The sequence below is a fragment of the Nerophis lumbriciformis genome, linkage group LG26, assembly GCF_033978685.3.
Source record: "Nerophis lumbriciformis linkage group LG26, RoL_Nlum_v2.1, whole genome shotgun sequence".
Lineage (NCBI taxonomy): Eukaryota > Metazoa > Chordata > Actinopteri > Syngnathiformes > Syngnathidae > Nerophis > Nerophis lumbriciformis.
In genome coordinates, this window is record NC_084573.2 from 19,122,737 (window position 1) to 19,150,000 (window position 27,264).

Consider the following 27,264-nt stretch of genomic DNA (forward strand, 5'->3'; position numbering starts at 1 on the left):
AGACTGGTAAGTTTGAATTAAAGCATGTTTAATTTACTTACACACAAAGCGTTCAGTAGGCTGTCAGCGTTAGCCAATCTAGCTGCGAGCGACAAACAACCAACAGTATTTTGGAAAAAAGCATGTTGTCTGTTTACTTTTATTCATGGGTAAGTACAAAAATTAATGAGTATTATTTTCGGAGCAGTAGCACAGTGATAAAGTATTTAAAAGTAATAATGGGCTTGTTTTTTTAGGAAAACACGCTTTTGAAATAAGGCTGGACACCCTCACTTCATTTGGGACCCATTCGAGATGAAAGCCGTAGATTACACACAATTGGAATGTAGGACAATGAGCCTTAACAGACTTTGCATTCTGAAATTCTTCACCGGTGTAAAAACTGACTCTGTTGACAAAATATATATAAACTTACTCAAATCTTGTGTCCATTGGATGTGCTCATATTAGGGGTGTAACGGTACACAAAAATTTTGGTTCGGTACGTACCTCGGTTTAGGGGTACAGTAAGAAAACAACAAAATATACATTTTTTGGTTATTTTTTTACCAAATTTGTAAACAATGGCTTTATCCTTTTAACATTGGGGACACTATAATAATTCTGCCCATGTTAATCAACATCAAACTGCCTCAAGTTGTTGCTCAGATTAAATTAAAAAAATGACAAAACTTTTCTTCTACATATAAAAAGTGCAACATTGAACAGTTTCAAGTCAACTCATCATGCTTAATTTATTACAGCATTTGGGAAGTCTGTAGTTGATTTTTATTATGTAAATGTTATATTTTTAATCAACATGTGATAGCAGGGACCCTGCCATTCAAAACTAGGCTGCTCCATTACTAATGATTAATGTAACTATAGCTGAAAAAAATAGTACAATAGCAATAGGAGAGACTATTCATCCCTGAACACCATGGAGTTCATGTAGGCTTAATGATGCAGTTGCATTATTATATCAACTATCAGAGACAGAAACTCTTCATTTAACATAATGTCCTTTTTTGCTGCTTCAACACAGCTCAATCAACACAGAAAAAGGTAAAGTAAAATAACAGACAGACAGGGTTTTGCTGTCCGTAACACACACACACACACACACACACACACACACACACACACACACACACACACACACACCGCAAAATGAGTTAACGTTACGCTAAAAGCTAATTAGCCTTCACTTCAAGCCAGGACTGCGAGTGAGCTGAGCTGCCTTTTATATTTCTAGAAGGTCAACGGGCTCATAGTGATGTTACTAGTAGTTGACTGGGAGGTGTTTATTATAATTTGTGGAGAGTCCGCTGCCTGATGCTTACCTGCTAAACGCTAAGCTCTGACTACATGCGCTCTGAATACGCACTGCTGATTGGCTGTTACCGCTCTGAATACGCACTGCTGATTGGCTGTTACCGCTCTGTTTGTAACCAATCAGATTAGTTGTGTGGGTGGGACAATGCTGGGTGCTGTGTAGAGTACTGACAGAGACAGAGGCAGAAGGAAGCGGAGGCGGCTACTTAATATGTTCGTGTGGAAACTCGTTCGGTACACCTCCGAACCGAACCCCCGTACCGAAACCCCCCCTTGCTCATATGGATCAATTCCACCAATTTAACTTATTTTTTGAGGATTTGGAATAGGGTACGGTAAGGTCCCTCCATTTTTTTTTAAAATGTTGTACGATCTATTTTAATCCAGTTTCTTGCTTTCGCTCACATTACCGCGTTTACAGTACAGTCTTGTAAATAAAAACTACTCCAGCAAAAATGGCACTCAAAATGCATTGCGAAATCACGCGCACTTTTGAACCATCTCGCTGCTGGTCAACTGAATGTGCTGATTGAAACAAATTCCATTGACCTATTTTGGTGTCCGCGGGCATTTTTTTTCCTTAATGCCATTTGTTTTCCCATTTCGAAAATATATTCTAATAATATATCTTTCATATTAAAGCACGTCTCATAATACGTATTTTCTTGCATTTGGATCATTCCAAACACATGAATGCACTGCGATGTTGTGATGGATCACTGCAGAGCCTCACCGCGCTACGTATATAAATAGTTTCTGTTCTGTTGATTGATTTTGATTTGATTTGATCAGAAAAGGTGTTACTGATTGTAGACGTTTGCTGCATGTTCAACAACATCGCACACAGGTTGGAGAGCACAATAACATGAATGTGGAGGAAAATTAGTGTTTTCATGGGCACATAATGCCAGTAGAACACGCGAAAACCTCATTTAAAATAAGGCAGTCTGCACCAATTATCAATTGTACACACAGTCTTAGTAGATCACATTCAACACACTTTACTTATAGTACACGCAATTTTAGAGTTTGCTAACGCTTTTTAGTGCATTGTATTTGGATCTTAATAGATCAGGCCCTACTTCTTCTCAGGGCATTTAATCGATTACAACTGGACTGTTAAGTTTGTCTGCAAAGACGTTTGGCCTCTCATCCGAGCAGTCTTCATCAGTTCATGTTCATAGACTTAGATTGGTTAGATCTAGTCAAATCTAAGTCTATGAGCATTAACAGTCCAGTTGTGATCGATTGAATGTCCTGAGAACACAAGTACCTTGATGAATGAGAACATCCATAGACATACAGTCCATTCTTTGCCAAGGTTATTCACTCTAAAAACCTTCTTCGGAGCGGAACACTGGTGGGAACCTTCAAGATGGATGTTGGGACTGTCTACTCTCAGCCTGGTAATATGAAAAACATTAAAAATGCATGGAGATTTGTGTCATGCGTCAAATTGCTCTGACTAATGCGGATACACCAGAACACCAGTTTTACCATAAGTGGGCCATCCTCTCCGACCCTGATGACATCACGGCGGGCTGCAAAGGATATCTAAAGTGCGACATCGCTGTGGTCGGGAAAGGCGACAACATTAAGACCCCGCACAAAGCCAACGAGACCGACGAGGATGACATCGAAGGGTAGAGAGATAAAAACTGTGGTGGCAACAATTACAACTCCTTCATTGATTATGCTACCTGCACTGTATATGTAGAAATAGAATGATTAACTATTTTTTGAGTGAATGTATAAAATTTATAAAATATGCCAATGTTGGCCAATGAGGAGATATCTAACACTTTTATAAACATACCAATTTTGACTAAAATCCGAATCCCTCATATTTAAGCTTTGTTTTTCTTTCCTTTATCTACTGTAGCAACCTTCTTCTCCCAGAGGGCATCCCTGCAGAGCGGCAGTGGGCGAGGTTCTACGTGAAGATCCACCGCGCAGAGGGCCTTCCAAAAATGAACACCAACATCATGGCCAATGTGAAGAAGGCCCTAATAGGAGAAAACCGAGACCTGGTGGACCCTTATGTTCAAGTGCACTTTTCTGGGCAGAGAGTAAGTTTTTTTCTTATTGTGCTAATATAGACAAAAGTATGGGGACACAGAATCAACTTTTTAAAGTACCAAGACATTTGACAGTTGTAACTTGGTGGAAATAGTTTCAGGACTGTCTCCCAGTGCATAAAGCTAGGTCCATATAGACATGGAAGAGTTTGGTGTGGTAAAACTTCAACCATTGCCAGGTGTACCAATGGTTTTGTCCAAATAGTATCAATCACACGCCAATCATGATTTCAACAAGCCTGTTCTACACTGGATTGTGTGTGATTTTGTATTGCCAGGGAAAGACTTCAGTCCAGAAAAGCAGTTATGAACCCATCTGGAACGAGCAAGTTATCTTCACCGAGCTCTTCCCTCCGCTCTGCAAACGCATGAAGATCCAAATCCGGGACTCCGATAAGGTCAATGACGTTGCTATCGGAACACACTTTATCGACCTCCGCAAAATATCCAATGATGGCGACAAAGGTAGGTTAAATAGCCGCAAATTACCATTGATTAGCTATCTTTGTATACATACACATTAATCCTTTTTTTTCAGTCCAAGTTCCTTTCGAGTTTAGATGTGTTAATTAGTCGTGCTGTCATGAACTGCCCGACCCTTTTGATAATGGAGTCAGCAGAATATTATGATGCAATTAATATAAACATAAACATACATTCAAGCAAACTGCACTCTATTAGGTTAAAAATAATTATGGAAAATTGCATTGACTCAGTCTGCAAGGAATTAACAACAATTAGTTTGAGCTCATCAGATAGGTTCTGCCTAAAAATATGTACTTGCCTATTCACATTTAAAAACACATACCTGTGTGACTACTGAAAATAAATTGGCCGAGCCATTCACACTCACTCGCTGTGAATGGAGAAACTTGGAATCACTGCCTTGTATTAAATATAAGATATTGGATCATACAATATCCATTTTGTTACTCTGATAGACAACCAATTATAACAATTGCTATCATAAAAAAATGATCAATTCTATGCAAGCAATATTTTTATTCTCAAGCCTAAATAGTGCACTAATTAATGCCTGTGCAATAAATTTGTTTTTGGTTTTTTTAAAAGAGAAATGCCTTACTTTATGATTTCTGTATATTTTTAGGCACTTTTTTTGCATACATGCATGCGTGTACTGTGAACATCCATCCATCCATCCACTTCCGCTTATCAGGGGTCGGGTCACGAGGGCAGCAGCCTAAGCAGGGAATCCCAGACTTCCCTCTCCCCAGCCACTTCGTCCAGCTCCTCCCGGGGGATCCTGAGGCGTTCCCAGGCCAGCCGGGAGTCATTGTCTTCTCAACGTGTCCTGGGTCTTCCCCGTGGCCTCCTATCGGTCGGACGTGCCCGAAACACCTCCCTTGGGAGGCGTTCGGGTGGCATCCTGACCAGATGCCCGAACCACCTCATCTGGCTCCTCTAGATGTGGAGGAGCAGCGGCTTTACTTTGAGCTCCTCCCGGATGACAGAGCTTCTCACCCTATCCCTAAGGGAGAGCCCCGCCACCCGGCGGAGGAAACTCATTTCGGCCGCTTGTACCCGTGATCTTGTCCTTTCGGTCATAACCCAAAGCTCATGACCATAGGTGAGGATGGGAACGTAGATCGACCGGTAAATTGAGAGCTCTGCCTTCCGGCTCAGCTCCTTCTTTACCACAATGGATCGATACAGCGTCCACATTACTGAAGACGCCGCACTGATCCGCCTATCGATCTCACGATCCACTCTTCCCTCACTCGTGAACAAGACTCCGAGATACTTGAACTCCTCCACTTGGGGAAAGATCTCCTCCCCAACCCGGAGATGGCACTCCACCCTTTTCTGGGCGAGAACCATGGACTCGGACTTGGAGGTGCTGATTCCCATCCCAGTCGCTTCACACTCTGCTGCAAAACGATCCAGTGAGAGCTGAAGATCTTGGCCAGATGAAGCCATCAGGACCACATCATCTGCAAAAAATAGAGATCTAATCCTGCAGCCACCAAACCAGATACCCTCAGCGCCCTGACTGCGCCTAGAATTCTGTCCATGAAAGTTATGAAAAGAATCGGTGACAAAGGACAGCCTTGGCGGAGTCCAACCCTCACTGAAAACGGGTCCGACTTACTGCCGGCAATGCAGACCAAGCTCTGACACTGATCATACAGGGAGCGAACCGCCACAATCAGACAGTCCGATACCCCATACTCTCTGAGCACTCCCCACAGGACTTCCCGAGGTACACGGTCGAATGCCTTTCTCAAGTCCACAAAGCACATGTAGACTGGTTGGGCAAACTCCCATGCACCCTCAAGGACCCTGTCGAGAGTATAGAGCTGGTCCACAGTTCCACGACCAGGACGAAAACCACACTGTTCCTCCTGAATCCGGCGTAGCCTCCTCTCCAGTACACCTGAATAGACCTTACCGGGAAAGCTGAGTGTGATCCCACGATAGTTGGAACACACCCTCCGGTTCCCCTTCTTAAAGAGAGGAACCACCACCCTGAGCTAACAATCCAGAGGTACCGCCCCCGGTGTCCACGCGATGTTGCTTAAGGCATCCAGAGCCTTAAGGAACTCCGGGCGGATCTCATCCACCCCCGGGCCTTGCCACCGAAGAGCTTTTTAACTACCTTGGCAACCTCAGCCCCAGAAATAGGAAAATATTCCCTCCACCGATCCACAACATCCGCAGTCAAGGTCAGCAGAACAGCATCCCCACCATACATGGTGTTGACAGTGCACTGCTTCCCCTTCCTGAGGCGGCGGATGGTGGTCCAGAATCGCTTCGAAGCCGTCTGGAAGTCGTTTTCCATGGCTTCCCCGAACTCCTCCCATGTCTGAGTTTCTGCCTCAGCGACCGCTTAAGCCGCACACCGCTTGGCCTGTCGGTACCTGTCTGCTGCCTCCGTAGTCCTATGAGCCAAAATAACCCGATAGGACTCTTTCTTTAGCTTGACGGCATCCCTTACCGCTGGTGTCCACCAGCGGGTTCTAGGATTACCGCCACGACAGGCACCAACCACCTTGCGGCACCAACCACCTTGCGGCCACAGCTCCAATCGGCTGCCTCGACAATAGAGGTACGGAACATGGTCCACTCGGACTCAATGTCCAGCGCCTCCCTCGTGACATGTTGAAAGTTCTTCCGGAGGCGGTAATTTAAACTCTCTCTGACAGGAGACTCTGCCAGGCGTTCCCAGCAAACCCTCACAATGCGTTTGGGCCTGCCAGGTCTGTCCGGCATCCTCCCCCACCATCCCAGCCAACTCACCACCATGTGGTGATCGGTAGAAAGCTCCGCCCTTCTCTTCACCCGAGTGTCCAAAACATGAGACCGCTAATCCGATGACACAACTACAAAGTCGATCATGGAACTGCGGCCTAGGGTGTCCTGGTGCCAAGTGCACATATGGACACCCTTATGTTTGAACATGGTGTTTGTTATGGACAATCTGTGACGAGCACAAAAGTCCAATAACAAAACATCACTCGGGTTCAGATCCGGGCGGCCATTCTTCCCAAACACGCCTCTCCAGGTTTCACTGTCGTTGCCAATATGAGCGTTGAAGTCCCCCAGTAGAACGACGGAATCACCCAGGGGAGTACTCCCTCGAGTGAACCAAAAAGAGTGGGCACTCTGAGCTGCCGTTTGGCGCGTAAGCGCAAACAACAGTCAGGACCCGTCCCCCCACCCGAAGGCGGAGGTAAGCTACTCTCTCGTCCACTGGGTTGAACTCCAACGTGCAGGCTTTGAGCCGGGGGGGCAACAAGAATTGCCACCCCAGCCTGTCACCTCTCACTGCTGGCAACGCCAGAGTGGAAGAGAGTCCATCCCTTCTCCAGAGAACTGGTTCCAGAGCCCTTGCTGTGCGTCGAAGTGAGTCCGACTATATCTAGCCGGAACTTCTCCACCTCGCGCACTAGCTCAGGCTCCTTCCCCCCAGCGAAGTGACGTTCCACGTCCCAAGAGCTCGCTTATGTAGCCGAGGATCAGACCGCCATCTGCTGCCGCCCAGCTCACAGTGCACCCGACCTCTATGGCCCCTGCTATGGGTGGTGAGCCCGTTGCCTCTTCGGACAGGCCCGGCCACCAGGCGCTTGCCATCGTGCCCCATCTCCGGGCCTGGCTCCAGAGGGGGGCCCCGGTGACCCGCGTCCGGACGAGGGAAATCTGGGTCCTTTGTTTGTATTTTTTATAGAGGTCTTCGAGCTGCTCTTCGTCTGATCCCTCACCTATGACCAGTTTGTCTTGGGAGACCCTACCAGGGGGCATAAAGCCCCCGGACAACATAGCTCCTAGGATCATTGGGACACTCAAACTCCTCTACCACCATAGGGTGGCAGCTCAGAGAGGAGTAGTGTGAACAGTAAAGTAAAATACAATTTTTTTTTAGTGTGAACAGTAAAGTAAAATTAAAGTTAAAGTCCCAACGATCGTCACACACACACTAGGTGTGGTGAAATGTGAAACATTTGACCCATCCCCATGTTTACCCCTGGGAGGTGAGGGGAGCAGTGAGCAACAGTGAGCAGCAGTGAGCAGCAGTGAGCAGCAGTGAGCAGCAGCGAGCGCCGCACTCGGGAATCACTTAGTGATTTAACCCCCAATTCCAACCCTTGATGCTGAGTGCCAAGCAGGGAGGCAATGGGTCCCATTTTTTGTAGTCGTTGGTTTTAACATAAAATAAATTATTTCTTAGTATTTATCGTATATACTTATTATGGGTTTCACCTGTTGCTGTATATTCAATGTCATTGTACTTTTTTCCAAAGACAATAAAGGAATATATCTTATAGTAACAATTTAGCATTCTTAATGTGTAAAAAGTGGTCTAATGCTAACTGCTCTAATATGTTAGGTTAAAACTCTCTGGAAACATTCACCTTTGTAACTTTAATGACAAATGACGGATAATGTGGCAATATTCTAGCTGTTATAGGTTAAATAGATAAAAAAAATGAAATAAAACATTTTGATAACAATTTATAATCACAGCTGCTAGTGATAGCGGTTAATGTTGGCAGTTGGCTAATTGTCACTAATCCTCAAATTTCAAATGGTACATCCTTGAACTTTGACAGTATTGGACAGAAGTTAAAACAGCTCCATCTATCTAAAATACCGGCGAATATACTGTAGATTACATAGTAGGAGAATATAGACATATAAAATGTTTATCAATAAGGCAGGGGTGCTCAAAGTGATGCTTGGCACATTCTAAAAAAAAAATAAATAAATGGGGAAAAAAATTTCAGCAAATGTGATAAAAAAAACAAAAAAAAAACTGTTTTATTTTTATTATTTAAATACATATACTTTCTTACCATACATGTCTTACCACTGGATTGCTTTTTGCCTTTCAAAAGATAAAAAATAAATCTAAATGGCCCCCGGCATTCTTTGATTTTTCCGTATCGGTGGAAAAACATTAAGACACCCCTGCTGAAGGAATATTACAAGGAAGGACAATACCAGTGATTTAAAATTATGTACATGACAAATCATTAGCTCTATACTCTATTTATAATGGTTGTAGGGTTCTTGCCCACCTTGGGTCCAGCCTGGGTCAATATGTACGGCTCCACACGGCAATACACCCTCATGGATGAGCACCAGGACCTGAATGACGGACTGGGAGAAGGAGTGTCCTTCCGTGCCCGGTTGTTGCTCTCCATTGCCGTGGAGATCCTGGATACGACGTCTCCGGAGATCATCAGCTCCACCGATGTGCAGTTGGAGTCAGTTTCCAACATATCTGAGGTGAGAGAAAAAAAAAAACGCTGAATCGGTGAAACAAGTTAATTAACAGCCTAAGCTGTTTAACAAGAGCACTGACCCGCATGACCAATAAGCTTCATGACCTTTTTTCTGGCCCCGCAATAGATTTTGTGCTCCACAGTCCGCTGCTCTATTGTCACAGCCTTTGTTTACTGTCTATTAGATGATTGCCTCAAGGCAAACTATGAGACTCTTGGAAAATATATATTTTTTTATATAATAATAATATATTTGTATGGATTATATACATCATATCATTACTAAATATATAGTAACTATATTGTATTATCTATGATGTATTATAATATATATACATACATATATGTATACAAATATACATATACACACATCAGTGACGTGCAGTCACTAGAGGCAGGTGAGGCGGGGCCTCACCTGCCATCATGGAAAGAAAAAAAATATAAAAAGAACAATTTTTACTAAATTGTTATATGTATCCAGTGATTATACTATAAAGTTATTTTCCATTTAACTTCACCCGTTTTAGATTATTTTTATTTAAAATCGCTGAATTTTCACATTTGCCGTTCAAATACTGAGAAGAGACGGTGCGGTGAACAGCAGCCAGTTGAGGCACGTCACTGCGTTGTGCCTCACCATGGATTGCGGACTCGGCTAACTGCTGGTCTGCTGTGCAGTGAGACCGTATTGCTATATGAATTACATTATACATTTCCATAGCTTAGTTAGCTGAGGTATATAATGTACAGTGTGTGTAACGTATTTCTTGTGCTGAGCGATCATAAAACGGCTGCAAAAGACGCACTGGCTGAGGCTCGCCTCCTGCACCCCCGCCGTAGAATGCACGGCAACCCCTGACGGGAGTGTTATATCAACTAAAGCCCACACTTAAACTTTCCACGTGCAAGATTGAATCTATTTGAAAAAGTTATTTCATAAGAAGCCAAAAAGTGCAAAAACAATAATGTTCGTGTTGGAGGAGTTGTGAATGACTGCAGGGCCACAACATTAGGTACACCTGCAGACTGCAGGTGTACCTAATTCACAACTCCTCCAACACGAACATTATTGCTTTTGCACTTTTTGGCTTCTTATTAAATAACTTTTGTAACCTATTTTTATGGGCTTTCCTCTTTGTGATGTTAAGTTCCTGTTATGCGCTGTTAGGCGCTAAGAGTGGAGCGGAAGTTTTTGAAAGAATGTAAATAAAGTGGTCCTCGTGTAAACTGGAGCCTCCGTGTTTGTTATTTTGTAGTTTCATACAGTATAGGCGACATTTATAAACCCTCGGTTACACTTTTTTAATAGATTCAATCTTGCACGTGGGAAGTTTAAGTGAGGGCTTTAGTTGATATAACACTCTCGTCAGGGGGTGCATTAATCCAGCACAACAGCGGCTCATGGACTTATTTTATAAGTAAAGGTAAGACCATAATAACGTTTTTTTAAATTAAATGTGCTTTTTTGTGTGCTACAGTTTGTATGTGTAAAGTTAAAGTTAAGTTAAAGTACCAATGATTTTCACACACACACTAGGTGTAATGAAATTTGTCCTCTGCATTTGACCCATCCCCTTGATCACCCCCTGGGAGGTGAGGGGAGCAGTGGGCAGCAGCGGCGCCGCGCCCGGGAATAATTTTTGGTGATTTAACCCCCAATTCCAACCCATGATGCTGAGTGCCAAGCAGGGAAGAATGCTGGTCTGAGCTTTTAAACATAACCCGTTAACTGCTGCCAATCAAATGGTGAATAAGATACTCTTTAGGGTTCATATGTTTGTAAATCTGACTGTGATGAAGTCAGTGCCTCACCAGCCATCAACCTCACCGCACGTCACTGACACACACACACATACAATATATATATATAAATATATATATATATATATATATACGTACCATATACATATATATACACGTGTGTGTATGTACACACATATATACGCACACAATACATATATACAGTATGTACACACATATACATATATATATATATATATATATATATATATACATACATATATGCATATATACTGTGTATATATGCACACATACACACACACACACACACACACACACACACACACACACACACACACACACACACACACACACACACACACACACACACACACACACACACACACACACACACACACACACACACACACTTCAGTGACATGCAGTCACTGGAGGCAGGTGAGGTAGGGCCTCACCTGCCATCATGGAAAGAAAAAAATGTAAAAAGAAAAGAAATTAATTAAATTGTTATATGTATCCAGTGATTATACTATAAAGTTATTTTCCATTTAACTTCACCAGTTTTAGATTATTTTTATTCAAAATCGCTGAATTTTCACATTTGCCGTTCAAATACTGAGAAGAGACGGTGCGGTGATCAGCAGCCAGTTGAGGCACGTCACAGAGTTGTGCCTCAACATGGATTGCGGACTCGGCTAACTGCTGGCCTGCTGTGCAGTGAGACTGTATTGCTATATGATCTATATTATACATTTCCATAGTTTAGTTAGCTGAGGTATATAAAGTACAGCATATTTTGTCAACAACTGTATGTGTGTAACGTATTTATTGTGCTGAGCAATCATAAAACGGCTGCAAAAGACGCACTGGCTGAGGCTCGCAGTAATCCTGCCTCCTGCACCCCCGCCGTAGAATGCACCCCCTGACGGGAGTGTTATATCAACTAAAGCCCACACTTAAACTTTCCACGTGCAAGATTGAATCTATTTAAAAAAGTTATTTCATAAGAAGCCAAAAAGTGCAAAAACAATAATGTTCGTGTTGGAGGAGTTGTGAATGACTGCAGGGCCACAACATTAGGTACACCTGCAGACTGCAGGTGTATCTAATTCACAACTCCTCCAACACGAACATTATTGTTTTTGCACTTTTTGGCTTCTTATTAAATAACTTTTGTAACCTATTTTTATGGGCTTTCCTCTTTGTGATATTAAGTTCCTGTTATGCGCTGTTATACAGTATATGCCTTGAGCTCTTATTTTGAAGGCGCGAAGAGCGGAAGTGATGACACGTTAGAGTGGAGCGGAGGTTTTTGAAAGAAGGTAAATAAAGTGGTCCTCGTATAAACTGGAGCCTCCGTGTTTGTTATTTTGTAGTTTCATACAGTATAGGCGACATTTATAAACCCTCGGTTACACTTTTTTAAATAGATTCAATCTTGCACGTGGAAAGTTTAAGTGAGGGCTTTAGTTGCGGCGCATGGACTTCATTTATAAGTAAAGGTAAGACCATAATAACGTTTTTTTTATTAAATGTGCTTTTTTGTGTGCTACAGTTTGTATGTGTAAAGTTAAAGTTAAGTTAAAGCACCAATGATTGTCACACACACACTAGGTGTAATAAAATTTGTCGTCTGCATTTGACCCATCCCCTTGTTCACCCCCTGGGAGGTGAGGGGAGCAGTGGTCAGCAGCAGCGCCGCGCCCGGGAATCATTTTTGGTGATTTAACCCCCAATTCCAACCCTTGATGCTGAGTGCCAAGCAGGGAAGAATGCTGGTATGAGCTTTTAAACATAACCCGTTAACTGCTGCCAATCAAATGGTGAATAAGATACTCTTTAGGGTTCATATGTTTGTAAATCTGACTGTGATGAAGTCAGTGCCTCACCAGCCATCAACCTCACCGCACGTCACTGATACACTTACTGCATACACAGTATATATATATATATATATATATATATATATATACACGTATGTGTGTGTATATGTGTGTATTTATGTATATATATATACATAAATACACACATATACACACACATACGTGTGTATATATATATATATATATACACGTATGTGTGTGTATATGTGTGTATTTATGTATATATATGTATAACTATATATATATATATATATATACATAAATACACACATATACACACACATACGTGTGTATACATATATATATATACACGTATGTGTGTGTATATGTGTGTATTTATGTATATATATGTATAACTATATATATATATATATATACATAAATACACACACATACGTGTGTATACATATATATATATACACGTATGTGTGTGTATATGTGTGTATTTATGTATATATATATATATATATATATATATATATATATATATATATATATACACATCTATATACATATATAGGCATATACATAAATACATATATATGTATATATGTACACACATATATACAAACCCCGTTTCCATATGAGTTGGGAAATTGTGTTAGATGTAAATATAAACGGAATACAATGATTTGCAAATCATTTTCAACCCATATTCAGTTGAATATGCTAAAAAGACAACATATTTGATGTTCAAACTTTTTTTGCAAATAATCATTAACTTTAGAATTTGATGCCAGCAACATGTGACAAAGAAGTTGGGAAAAATGGCAATAAATACTGATAAAGTTCAGGAATGCTCATCAAACACTTATTTGGAACATCCCACAGGTGAACAGGCAAATTGGGAACAGGTGGATGCCATGATTGGGTATAAAAGTAGATTCCATGAAATGCTCAGTCATTCACAAACAAGGATGGGGCGAGGGTCACCACTTTGTCAAAAATGCGTGAGCAAATTGTTGAACAGTTTAAGAAAAACCTTTCTCAACCAGCTATTGCAAGGAATTTAGAGATTTCACCATCTACGGTCCATAATATCATCAAAGGGTTCAGAGAATCTGGAGAAATCACTGCACGTAAGCAGCTAAGCCCGTGACCTTCGATCCCTCAGGCTGTACTGCATCAACAAGCAACATCAGTGTGTAAAGGATATCACCACATGGGCTCAGGAACACTTCAGAAACCCACTGTCAGTAACTACAGTTGGTCGCTACATCTGTAAGTGCAAGTTAAAACTCTCCTATGCAAGGCAAAAACCGCTTATCAACAACACTCAGAAATGCCGTCGGCTTCGCTGGGCCTGAGCTCATCTAAGATGGACTGTTATAAAATGGAAAAGTGTTCTGTGGTCTGACGAGTCCACATTTCAAATTGTTTTTGGAAACTGTGGACGTTGTGTCCTCCTGACCAAAGAGGAAAAGAACCATCCGGATTGTTACAGGCGCAAAGTTGAAAAGCCAACATCTGTGATGGTATGGGGGTGTATTAGTGCCCAAGACATGGGTAACTTACACATCTGTGAAGGCGCCATCAATGCTGAAAGGTACATACAGGTTTTGGAGCAACATATGTTGCCATCCAAGCAACGTTACCATGGACGCCCCTGCTTATTTCAGCAAGACAATGCCAAGCCACGTATTACATCAACGTGGCTTCATAGTAAAAGAGTGTGGGTACTAGACTGGCCTGCCTGTAGTCCAGACCTGTCTCCCATTGAAAGTTTGTGGCACAATATGAAGCCTAAAATACCACAACGGAGACCCCCGGACTGTTGAACAACTTAAAGTTAAAGGTAAAAGTTAAAGTACCAATGATTGTCACACACACACTAGGTGTGGCGAAATTATTCTCTGCATTTGACCCATCACCCTTGATCACCCCCTGGGAGGTGAGGGGAGCAGTGGGCAGCAGCGGTGGCTGCGCCCGGGAATCATTTTGGTGATTTAACCCCCAATTCCAACCCTTGATGCTGAGTGCCAAGCAGGGAGGTAATGGGTCCCATTTTTAAAGTCTTTGGTATGACTCGGCCGGGATTTGAACTCCCAACCTACCGATCTCAGGACGGACACTCTAACCACTAGGCCACTGAGTAGGTTAAGCTTAAGCTGTACATCAAGCAAGAATGGGAAAGAATTCCACCTGAGAAGCTGAAAAAATGTGTCTTCTCAGTTCCCAAACGTTTACTGAGTATTATTAAAAGGAAAGGCCATGTAACACAGTGGTGAACATGCCCTTTCCCAACTACTTTGGCACGTGTTGCAGCCATGAAATTCTAAGTTAATTATTATTATTTACAACAACAAAAAAAAAAGTTTATGAGTTTCAACAGCAAATATCTTGTCTTTGTAGTGCATTCAATTGAATATGGGTTGAAAAGGATTTGCAAATCATTGTATTCCGTTTATATTTACATCTAACACAATTTCCCAACTCATATGGAAACGGGCGACCCAGCCGGGGTGATCAAGTCCCTGCTTGTGTCCCAGTAGTAACCCACAGATCTGCCCTTTTCAGCCACAACCACCTGGCTTTCTCTGCCGCTTCACTTGCGGATTGAATGGCCCTCCTTTTGGCCGCCCCTGTGACTCCCAATCGGCCAAAGACTTTGCAGAGGAGCGTCCTGCAAAGCCATGGCAGCCAACTTCTATTGGCTCGTAGAAAGTCCTCCAGCCCCTGCCCCTGCACTCCTCCACCAGTTCTGATACGTGACACGTTTCCTTTCGTTGGCTTCCTCAATCCGCTCCTCCCAAGGCATTGTTAGTTCCAGCATGATCAGGTGTTTCGAAGCCTCTGAGATGATGATCATGTCTGGCCGGAGAGATGTTGTTACAATGTGCTGGGGGAACCTCAGTTGTTTTCCCAGGTCCGCGTGTAGCTGCCAATCAGGGGTTCTGTGAAGGAGTCCTGTTGTTGTCTGTGGACGTGCACGAGGTCTCTCTCCAGCTTTGATGAATGAGATTGCCTTCTTTGGCGCATGATGTTGTTGCTGGTGCTGATGGCTGAGGCTATGCTCTCAGCAACTGTTTTGAGTACCTGGTCATGGCGCCAGCGATAGCGACCATCAGCCAGGGACGTTGGGCAACTGCTAAGGAGATGTTCCAAGGAGTCTATTTCGGAGCAAAGGGAGCAGGAGGGTGTCTCGCTCTTCCCCCACACATGGAGGTTTGCTGGGCTAGGGAGGGAATCGTAGACTGCTGCCACAAGGAACCGGACGCAGTGGAGGTCTGCCTGCATGATGTTTGACCAGGTGACTTTGCGCTGCAACGTGCCCTCACATCTTGTCCATGCCCCCTGTTGCCGATGTCCCACTACCCTGCCCACTCGCTCTTCCTCCAAGCCTGCACGGACCTCCTCCTGGAGTAGATGTCGTCTGAGGCCTGGCTGACTTGGGTCTTTGGGAAGTAGCCCAAGCCTGCTCTCCCTGTTGCCACGGCCCCAACCAGTGCCTTTTGCCTAAGTCGTGACCTCCACTGCCTTTTCTGCCTTCCACTTCCTTCCTGTCCTCACTTCAATCCCGGCTGATGACACCTTGCAGTCCCTGGAGTCTCTGTACTGTCAGGCATCTCTTGTGCGTATATATATATATATATATATATATATATATATATATATATATATATATATATATATATATATATATATATATATACACACACACATATATATATGTATATATATATAGATAGGTATATATGTATAGATTTTTTATGTGTATACAGTATATATCATTAAATCACCTGTTTCGTGGTTACCCACTCCTCAGGGGATTTAATGAGAATATATGTGTATGTGTATATATCATCGGCATCGCAGTCTTGGAAGACCATTGATTCACTACCGTACAGTAGAGTGCTGGTGACACAGGCTCTGTACACCTGCACCTTAGTGTGGAGAGTGAGCTTGCTGTTTTCCCATACTCTCGCTGTAAGCTTCCCAAAAGTTGAGACAGCTTTTCCGATGCGGCCACTGAGTTCGGCATCGAGTGACAGGTTGTCGGTGATGGTGGAACCGAGATAGGTGAAGGTGTTTAAGACTTCCATGGTGTAGTTGTTGATGGTGATAGAGGGGCGGGGAGTTCTGTTCCCTGTCCCATCGTCTTGGTTTTGCTCAGACTGATGGTCAGGCTGAAGTCCTGACAGGCTTTGGTGAACTGGTCCATTAGGGTTTGCAGGTGCTCCTGGGAGTGTGCTACCACTGCTGCGTCATCAGCAAACAGCATGTTCCGGATTACGAGTGGCCTGACCTTTGTTTTGGCTTTCAGACGAGCAAGGTTGAATAGTTTACCGTCTGTCCTTGTGTGAAAGTAGACTCCTTCAGTTGCTGTACCAAATGCTTGGCGCAGGAGGAGGGAAAAGAAGATTCCAAACAGGGTGGGCACCAGCACGCATCCCTGCTTGACAACACAGCAAATTTTGAAGGGGTCGGATGTGGACCCATCGAACTGGATGGTGCCATGCATGTCGGTGTGGAAGGACTGGAGGATGCAAAGGAGTTTGGGGGGACAGCCTATTTGTTCAACCAGCTGAAAGAGGCCACTCCATCTCACAAGGTCGAAAGCTTTCGTTAGGTCAATAAATGCCATGTAGAGTGGTTTTCTCTGCTCTCTACACTTCTCCTGCAGCTGTCTCAGAGAGAAAATCATGTCAGTGGTAGACATTCCTGCTCTGAACCCTGCCTGAGATTCTGGGTATATTTTCTCAGCGAGAACCTGGAGTCTATTCAGTGCAACTCTGGCAAAGAGTTTACCTGTAGTGCAGAGTAGAGAGATACCATGGTAGTTGTTACAATCACTCCTGTCTCCCTTATTCTTGTAAAGGGTTATGATGGTAGCATCCCTCATGTCCTGTGGGACAGCACCTTTTCTCCAGCACAGACAGAGGAGCTTGTGAAGTTTGTCGAGGAGAGCAGGCTTTCCACACTTGAGGATTTCAGCTGCGATTTCGTCACTGCCAGGTGATTTACCGCATGCTAGGCTTTGCTTAGCTCCTCAGTTGTTGGTTCCATGTCCAGTTCTTCCATTACAGGTTGACACTCAACATGGCAGAGGGCTGCATCGGAGACAGTGTTGTCGCTGGCGTAGAGTTTGGAGTAGTGTTCTACCCAGCGGTCGAGTTGTTTAGAGTGGTCAGTGATGATTTCTCCCAGGGCCGATTTCAGCGGAGCAGTTGTGTGGTGTGATGGTCCAAGCGCTTTTTGATGCCGTTGTACATGCCTTTGATGTTACCAGAGTCAGCGGCTGATTGGATGTTGCTGCAAAGCTGTAGCCAGTAGCTGTTAGCACAGCGACGGGAGGCATTCTGCAGTTTCTTCCTTGATGCTCTGAGAGTATGAAGGGTATTGTCACTCGAAGTGCATTTATAGTTGGTAAGGGCGTTACGCTTTTCTTCCAGTATCGGTGCCAATACAGATGCGTTGGCTTCGAACCTGTCATTGGACCTTCACAATCTTTTGACAAAAACCGTTAGGGCGTAGTGTGGATGGGGTCTCGTAAGCCTTCCCAATACTGCTGGGCAGAGCTGCACTGGGGTAGTTGGTGGAGGGATTCCTCTAAGGCACGGTTGAAGGAAGCAGTTTTAGTTGGATCGGCTGCTTTGCTGCTGTCCACACGGGCGGGTCCTTTAGATTTGGCTCTGTAGATATTTTTTGTCTGCAGTTCGACTCTACAGCAGACGAGGGAGTGATCGGTGTCACAGTCTGCACTGTGAAAGGTACGGATTTGGAGGACACTTCTGAGGTCAGAGTGCCGTGTTATGATCAGGTCCAACTGGTGTCAGTGGCCAGATCTTGGGTGTCTGCAGTAGACTTTGTGGCGGGGTTTGGACTGAAAGTATGAGTTAGTGATGCAGGGACTGTGAAATGTGCAGAACTCAAGGAGACACTGCCCATTCTCGTTCATTCTACCAATGCCATGGTAACCCAAGCAAGATGGCCAGGAGTTGTGATCTGAGCCAACTATTGCGTTAAAGTCACCAAGCAAGTAGAGCTGATCTTGTTTGGGGATGTTTCTCACAGTCGCCTAAAGCTCATCATAGAATTTGTCCTTTATTTCGTGGGAGGAGCTAAGTGTTGGCACGTACATACTCACCAGGTGGACAGGGCCCATGGTGGTAAATATATATATATATATATATATATATATATGTATATATATATATATATATATATATATATATATATATATATATACACATATACACAGTGTTGGGACTAACGCGTTACTGTAACGCCGTTAGTTTCGGCGGTAACTAGTAATCTAACGCGTTATTTTTTATATTCAGTAACTCAGTTACCGTTACTACATGATGCGTTACTGCGTTATTTTACGTTACTTTTTATGTAGTATAAAGTGTGTTTTATCGGAGCGCTGCTGTGTCATCGTCCTGATTCTTCTTGTGTCACAAGCCGGAGAAGAGAGACACGCGCTCTGTGTGTGAGTGTGAGTGTGGGGAGGGAGGAGAGGGGGGGGCGTGTTTGAAGTCGAGTTTGCTAACATGGAGATATGTTCACTACTTTTCTTTTGTCGACCACAAAGAAAATAACATTTTAGTTCAATGCAAATTGTGCTTTGGATCAAAGATCCCATCTTACTGCCCAAAACAGCAATTCAAATCTGCTGAAACAAGCTACATAAGCAACATGCTTCGACAAAGCTAGTAAAGAGAGATAGAGACTCCAATGACACTTCACCTCCACCACCACCACTTACGGATTAACTTTGCCTCTGCTCATCATTCAGCACTGAAGGTACACACACTCTGTCAATCAATCTTCCCTCTAATTTTTCATGTGTGAGCAAACTGTAACGCTTACATGGGCTAGGCGGGTTAAAAGTATAAACCGTGTAACAGAAGATGGTTCGTCTAGGAGCCTGAGGTATGAAAGATGACGACAACTAGTTATCTTGGTTTCGACTGCATTAAATGTATTAACACACGAATATAAATGACACAGATGACACAATAGAAAAAAATTAAAATAATGCCCAAAACAAAAATACAAGATGCAGTCCTTCTGCCTTCTTGGAACCAGTTCACAGTTCAGTTCAAAAGGTACGCAAACGCTTTTGCGTCAGTCCAAAAGTTCAGTTCAAAAACAAAAGTAATCCAAAATGTTCGCCGCAGAGGAGAAAAAAAATGCTTGTCCTACCGCGTAGTTGTTTAGCTCGCCATTTGTTGAGTTGAGTTTGAAGGTGGATAGGAAGCTCAGGTTGTTTGGGTCAACGGGTATTCCTTCCCGTAAAAAAAACCTGACCTGAGTAATCGAGGCAAAACAAAATACCATGCACGCCCCGATAATCGGACATGCCGGCTCTAATTAAGAAGTTTGGAAAGTGTGAGAATGAGAAGATTTTGCAAGTTTCTTCTCAAGCGTGTCTCACAGCACCGCAGCCACAGCAGACGGGAGGGGGTTGTGAAGTGAGCAGCACTTTCTTAAAAGGAAGCGAGCGGCAGGAAGTAACCCTCCACAATAAAAGTCGTTGCACTGTATGCATGTTTTCAATGGGTATTTTAAATATGGGTTACAGGTTCCCCCCTATACTCATGTACGGCCTCGTACATGGAGGTGGCTGGCGGCAAACAATTTGTTCCTGGGGAGTGATTGTCGATCCAGACTCCTCTACTTGCAGTGTAGAATCAAAGACATTACTCAATCCTTGGAACAAGGTCTGGATACTGCGCAAAACTGGATGTCCAAGCTTTGAATATTGAAGGCGACTGGGAGGTTTGCGGGTTCGAGTAGGCCGTGGAGCTAGCGATACAGATTCTGGACTGAATGTTTCGGTTCCAGTGGGTGACTCGGGCTCACTCAAGGTAGACGCTGCTTGCGGAGAGCCTGACGTAGAGGAGGTGCTGTCCTCTGGCTGCCCCAAAGCATCACCATCCACTTCTGGCACTAACTCTGTGTCCTGCAATTCAAACACTTGCCCAGGGTCGGCAGGCGTTTCCTGATCCATCTCTACACTGTGCACCACACCAACAGGATCTCCTTCTGTAGCACGTTGTGAGGGCTGGCCAGGCGAACTCACGGGCACTGCAACTGGGACAACTGAAGGTATAGGAACAGGTAAGTCAATCACACTTGTGAATTTTGCTGGAGCGGAGCAGGTTTCAGGTAAGTTGGGTAGATACACATCTGGGGGGTAGTATTCTGTTTCAGAGTGCTCCAGATTTGCTGGGTCCACAGGTGGAATCACTCTGGCTGACGTCATTGGTTGCTTTGGCAAGTCTGCTTTGGGGGTTGTTGACAAATAGCCACAAGGCAGCAGCAAGTCTCGGTGGAGGGTCCTTACAGGTCGATCTTTCCCCTCAGGCTTGACGGTATATACCGGAAGAGTGCCGGCTCTCTCCTTGACAATATACACATCCGACTCCCACCTATCTGCTATCTTGTGCTTGCCTCTCAACTTGACATTCCTAACCAAGACTCTATCCCCTACCGATAATTCGGAGGGTGTAACTCTCTTGTCAAATCGAGACTTGTTCCTCCCCATGACCTTTTCTGCATTCTTAGTCGCAATGCGGTAGCTGTCTTCAAGATGGGACTTAAGCTTTTCAACGTACTGTGAATGGGATGTTTGAGGATTTCCAGACACAGGCAGACCAAAAACCAAATCTATAGGCAACCGGGGTTGTCGACCAAACATCAATTCGTAGGGGGAGTAGCCAGTGACGTCATTGCGGGTGCAATTGTAAGCATGTACCAGAGGCTTGACAAAATCCCTCCAATGAGTTTTGTCTTGGTTTTGCAGGGTGCCCAACATGTTCAGGAGCGTACAGTTGAACCTTTCCACAGGGTTGCCACGAGGGTGGTAAGGCGTGGTTCTGATCTTGTGGATTCCCATAATCTGACAGAGCTCCTTGATGGTGTGTGATTCGAAATCAGGTCCTTGGTCACTGTGGAGCCTTTCGGGTATTCCATAATGAACCAGGAAATTGTCCCACAGGGCTTTGGCTACTGTCGTGGCTTTCTGATTCGAGGTTGGGACCGCTACAGCGTACTTAGTAAAATGGTCAGTGATGACAAGTACATTCTTCGTGCTACTCCGGCTCGATTGAAAGAAAGTCCATACAAACAAGTTTGAGCGGTCTTGCTGTTTGGATATTTACTAACGGTGCAGCTCTCTCTGGCAGCGCTTTCCTACGAACGCACCTCTCACAGGTCTTTACTTTATTAGTAATGTCGATGGACATGCGTGGCCAGTAGAAGCGTGCTCTAATGAGGTCAAGTGTCCTCTCTGTTCCAAGATGGCCCATCTGGTCATGCAACTGGTAGAGGACCTCTGCTCGACACTCCTCTGGTAGGACAAGTTGGTAGCTGGGCTCACCATTGATGTTTCTTTTCCTAACAAGGACATTATTGAAGATCTCCAGTCCTGGCAACTCACGCAGGAGCAGCGGCAGATCTGGAAGCTGTTCCCTCAGAGAAGGCGGCGGGCTGAATTTGTGTTCCAACTGGGTGACAACATGCTGAATAACCGGATCTGCTCTTTGTTTGTCTGCAATCTCAGTGACAGACAGAAAGGAAGTGACTGGAGAAGAGAACTGTTGATCATCCACAAAGCTGTCCGGTAGGCCGTCAACGCTGATTGAGAAAGCTTGCACAAGAGCTGCCACTTGCAGTTTGTCTGGTGAGCTGTACACAAAGTGCCTGTCACATACTGCCTGCACTGAGTGTTCGTCAATAGAGATGCAGGAAGGGTCGTCCAAATGGTGTTGTGCGAACCTCAGGATTCTCTCTCGTTCCTTCTGGGAACGGGCGTCCTCTGGGTGTTCCACATGAGGCCGCCATGAGAGCCCATCCGCATCGGCGTTCAGCTTCCCTGCTCTGTAAATAATTTTGAAGGTGTATGTGGAGAGCGATGAGAGCCACCGGTAGCTAGTCGCGTCCAGTTTGGCAGATGTCAGCAGGTAGGTGAGCGGATTGCTGTCAGTGACTACGGTGAAGGTGGAGCCATACAGGTAGTCACTGAATTTTTCTGTCACTGCCCATTTTAGAGCCAAAAACTCTAATTTGTGGGCAGAGGAACGGGCTTCGCTGCGTGATACGCCCCTGCTGGCAAATGCAACAGCTCTTTTGCGTCCATCGTGCTCCTGATATAACACCGCCCCTAGCCCGGTTGAACAAGCGTCTGTGTGCAGGACGTAAGGCTTGCTTGGATCCCCAAAAGCGAGGACAGGGGCTGTGGTGAGCTTCTGAATTATGGCCTCGAAAGAGTCCTGGCAAGCAGGTGTCCAACATCCGCCAAAGTTCTCTTTTGGGTCGAGATAGTGTTGGGATTTGACCGCTTGCTTTATTTTCTTTTGGCTAGGAGGGTAACCGGCAGTCAACTCATTGAGGGGTCTTGCGATAGAAGAGTACCCCTGAACGAACCTACGGTAATATCCTGCAAAGCCGAGGAATGATCGAAGCTCTTTAAGGTTCTTCGGGACTGGCCAAGTCATTAAGGCTGAAATCTTGCTGGGGTCCGTCTCCACTCCGTTACTGGAAACCACATGCCCAAGATAGCGGACAGACGTCTGAAAGAACATGCATTTCTCTACTGATAGCTTTAACCCATACTCCTTCAAACGCTGAAGTACATTCTGGAGTCTCTGCTCGTGTTCTTCTAGCGTTGGGGCAAATACTATCAAGTCATCAATGAAGACTAGTGCCTGCTTCAGATTTAAGTCCCCCACGCAACGCTCCATGAGCCTCTGGAATGTGCTCGGTGCATTGGTGATACCTTGGGGCATGCGGTTAAATTCGTAAAACCCTAGCGGGCAGACGAAAGCGGTCTTGGCCTTGTCCCTCTCCTCCATCTCGATCTGGTAATACCCAGATTTTAAATCCAACACCGAGAACCAGACAGAACCAGACAAAGCTGAAAACGTGTCCTCAAGCTTAGGCAGGGCATAGGCATCTTTGATGGTTTGTGCATTCAACTTCCTGTAGTCGATGCAGAGTCTTACTGTGCCATTTTTCTTCCTCACCACAACTATCGGGAAAGCGAAAGGTGAGCTTGATTCACGTATGACGCCGGACTCCAACAATTCCTGAAGGTGCTTGCGAACAGCATCCATGTCTTGAGGATGAAGCGGCCTAGGCCGTTGTTTAAATGTGACTGGATCAGACAAGTTGATTTCATGTTTTACCTTGTCTGTTCGACCGAAATCAAGGTCGTGTTTCGCAAAGACATCCGGAACGCTGTTGAGCATAGCTGTCACACGGAGCTTCCATTTAGGGGAGAGAGGAGAGTCACCAAAATTGTATGTTAACTGGGATGGCTCTACACTTTGCTCTTTGTGGAAAACAGATTGGATGGCACTGATTTCGGCAATGCGTGCTCTGACTGGCATCACAATGTCGTGAGCTGATTTGTTCGTGGCTACCACAGGCAGCCTGGCAGGTTGGACAGAAGGTAGATCAACCAGGCAGGACTGTATAATCAGACCACCAGGAAGGGTAAATGATGCTGGGTGTTGAATCACAACTTCTTTCTCGCCTTGCAGGAATGGACACACAGCAAAAGCATCCAGCACTACAGTTCGCCCAGCAGGGATTGTCAGGGCCTCGGTGGACTGCATTCTCAACACTCCCTGGTGGTCATCGGTTGCCAGCTTGTGTCTTATTTCCAGAATCTTCAGCACTGCTCTGTAACCAAAGGGAACCGGATGGAATTCGGGTCGTTTATGACTATGAAGGTCATACACAGTGTCCAAAGGAGGCTGTGAAGATCGCAGGTCAGGGACAACAAGGGCAAGAGTGTCAATGTCCATCTCCTCACCGACAAACTCTGCCGGGAATGTTATGCCAAGCTCTATATATCCAATATAAGGCACACTCTGTCCGTTGGCGCCCTCTACCTCAAGGAGATTGTTCAAAGGTTTTACTTCATGATCTGCGAGGTAGGTGTTGTAAAACGAGTGCGAAACTGTTGTGACCTGAGATCCTGTGTCAAAGAGGCAATGGTATTTGGCTCCTCGGATTTTGATCACTCCAGTGCTTCTGGTGCCAACCAAGCCTTTTGGTATTGAGGCTTGAAAAGTTGAGTGCCTGCTGTGGGGACAACGATCGGTGGCAGCTCCCACTTGTCCCCCCGAGGAAGCTGCATGCAGTTTAACGGCTTACGGCTCTCCCCGGATTGTTGCTTGAGCTTGAACTGTCTCCTCTTGTTCTCCACTAGAGCGGGGTTTGGATTGTTTGGACAGTTTGGGGTAATGTGTCCATCTTGCCCGCATTTGAAACAAAACCAAGGTTTTGGCGCATTGCTATTTCTTGGTTTCTGCTTGTTCTGTTTGTGATCTGTTCTATCAGTGTTCTGTGTTTTTTTAGACAACAGAGCGGACATCTGCTCTTGAAGCTTAACCATTTGCTTTCTCAAATCAACAATGGCACTTGCATCTGAAGAATGGCCACACGAACATTGATTAGCGCTCTGAGTCTGTAGATTGACACGATGTTTAACTGAGGGAATGTGTCTTTTCATGAGAGCATCTTTGTTGTACTGTCTGTCTTCTTCAGTTCTGAGCATGAAGAGTAAATCGGCAAAGGAGGGCGGCTGATCCTTTTTCTGTTCCAATTGCAACTTGTTTATCACAGTATTGTCCCAACAGCCCCTGCAAAATTGCTTCAACAGGTGTTTGTCTGTCGCCTGCCGGAATGCCACCTTGTTTTATCACGCCACTGATTGTTAATTGGAGTCTCTGCAAATATGAAGATGGTCTTTCTCCATGGTCTTGGAACGTATTTAAGAACTTGGCAAATAGTTCCTCTCCATCCTCAACAGTAGCGTACGCGGAGTCAAGAATCCGCAGGAATGTGGCAGGCAGGGCGTTTGGTTCAAAATGTTTGACTAAATCAGCAGCAGGGGAAAGGAGACTTTCGATTATGCGTCTTGTTATGTGCAAAGGAGCAAGACTAGGATCAGCACTTAACAACTCCATCTGTGTTTTCCAGGCTTCATAGTCTGCTTCATGAGGGGGTTTCGGGACTTTTCCTGAGAACGTGCGCAGCCGTAATGGAGACAGTAACTGAGTGTTAACATCATCTCTGCGCACAATGTGCTCGACGACAAGTCTTTGCACTTCGGGTGGGGTCAGTTCATGACCAGACAGTGAAATCCTTGGCGCTGTCGGTGGGTTAGAAGGGCCTTGAACACGGAGCACGTCACCGCTAGCCACTCCGTCCTCGGTGTCATCCGCCTCCATATCTTCATCATCGCCTTCATACTCTTCTCCCCCCAACAGCTCCAAGATGAGAGCTAATTTGGTCTATAGCTCCTTTTAAAACATGTTCGAATGGACGACCACTCTCCCGGGAAAGGCGTCTCAGAACTTGGAGATAGTCCACAGATTGGTGTTGGGACTGGGGATGCTCTGCTGTGGCTGCGGCACCCTCGACCAAAAGTAAGTTAACAACAACTTCCCCGGTTGCTGTGTGCGTCGTATATGGCAAAAACGGTTTTAGCTTTTCTAACGCCGCTACGTCTACAAACTCAACGGCCAGGTTTTTGTAATAAGGGTTTTGACTATCGTAAACAATAATCGCTTTCTTAACGTCACCATACCCGCTTAAAGTATTAATAATTTCTTTCTCTGTTTCAGTGTTTGTTGCACCACTAACAATTACCATATGAGCAATGTCCATACCACTTTCTACAAAGTAATCCATCTTTCAACTCAACAAAAAAAGATATATGTATATACAAAAGGTCGTATCAAAAATCGTTCACACTGTCATGCTACTGGCTAGCTCGCCAATTGTAACGCTTACATGGGCTAGGCGGGTTAAATGTATAAACCGTGTAACAGAAGATGGTTCGTCTAGGAGCCTGAGGTATGAAAGATGACGACAACTAGTTATCTTGGTTTCGACTGCATTAAATGTATTAACACATGAATATAAATGACACAGATGACACAATAGAAAAAAATTAAAATAATGCCCAAAACAAAAATACAAGATGCAGTCCTTCTGCCTTCTTGGAACCAGTTCACAGTTCAGTTCAAAAGGTACGCAAACGCTTTTGCGTCAGTCCAAAAGTTCAGTTCAAAAACAAAAGTAATCCAAAATGTTCGCCGCAGAGGAGAAAAAAAATGCTTGTCCTACCGCGTAGTTGTTTAGCTCACCATTTGTTGAGTTGAGTTTGAAGGTGGATAGGAAGCTCAGGTTGTTTGGGTCAACGGGTATTCCTTCCCGTAAAAAAAACCTGACCTGAGTAATCGAGGCAAAACAACATACCATGCACGCCCCGATAATCAAACATGCCGGCTCTAATTAAGAAGTTTGGAAAGTGTGAGAATGAGAAGATTTTGCAAGTTTCTTCTCAAGCGTGTCTCACAGCACCGCAGCCACAGCAGACGGGAGGGGGTTGTGAAGTGAGCAGCACTTCCTTAAAAGGAAGCGAGCGGCAGGAAGTAACCCTCCACAATAAAAGTCGTTGCACTGTATGCATGTTTTCAATGGGTATTTTAAATATGGGTTACGCAAAAATTCACTGAG

At 44.6% G+C, this 27,264-nt stretch overlaps 1 protein-coding gene and 1 long non-coding RNA gene across 17 annotated transcripts in view; one reads left to right on the forward strand and one right to left on the reverse strand.

The window, feature by feature from the left end:
- The window catches only part of otofa (otoferlin a), a 157,434-nt gene that overhangs the window by 84,758 nt on the left and 45,412 nt on the right, over positions 1–27,264 (forward strand). For all 16 annotated transcript variants that reach the window (XM_061987276.2, XM_061987288.2, XM_061987289.2 and 13 more), the window contains exons 11-15: positions 2,636–2,720; positions 2,798–2,957; positions 3,197–3,383; positions 3,671–3,857; positions 8,917–9,140. In XM_061987276.2, coding sequence (XP_061843260.1) covers positions 2,636–2,720; positions 2,798–2,957; positions 3,197–3,383; positions 3,671–3,857; positions 8,917–9,140 — 843 coding nt within the window. The remainder of the gene's footprint in view (positions 1–2,635; positions 2,721–2,797; positions 2,958–3,196; positions 3,384–3,670; positions 3,858–8,916; positions 9,141–27,264) is intronic.
- LOC133623850 (uncharacterized) overlaps positions 1–27,264 on the reverse strand; it is a 47,561-nt gene that overhangs the window by 3,737 nt on the left and 16,560 nt on the right. Inside the window, exon 2 of the long non-coding RNA XR_009817941.2 lies at positions 8,930–9,135. This is a non-coding gene — a long non-coding RNA (uncharacterized lncRNA). The remainder of the gene's footprint in view (positions 1–8,929; positions 9,136–27,264) is intronic.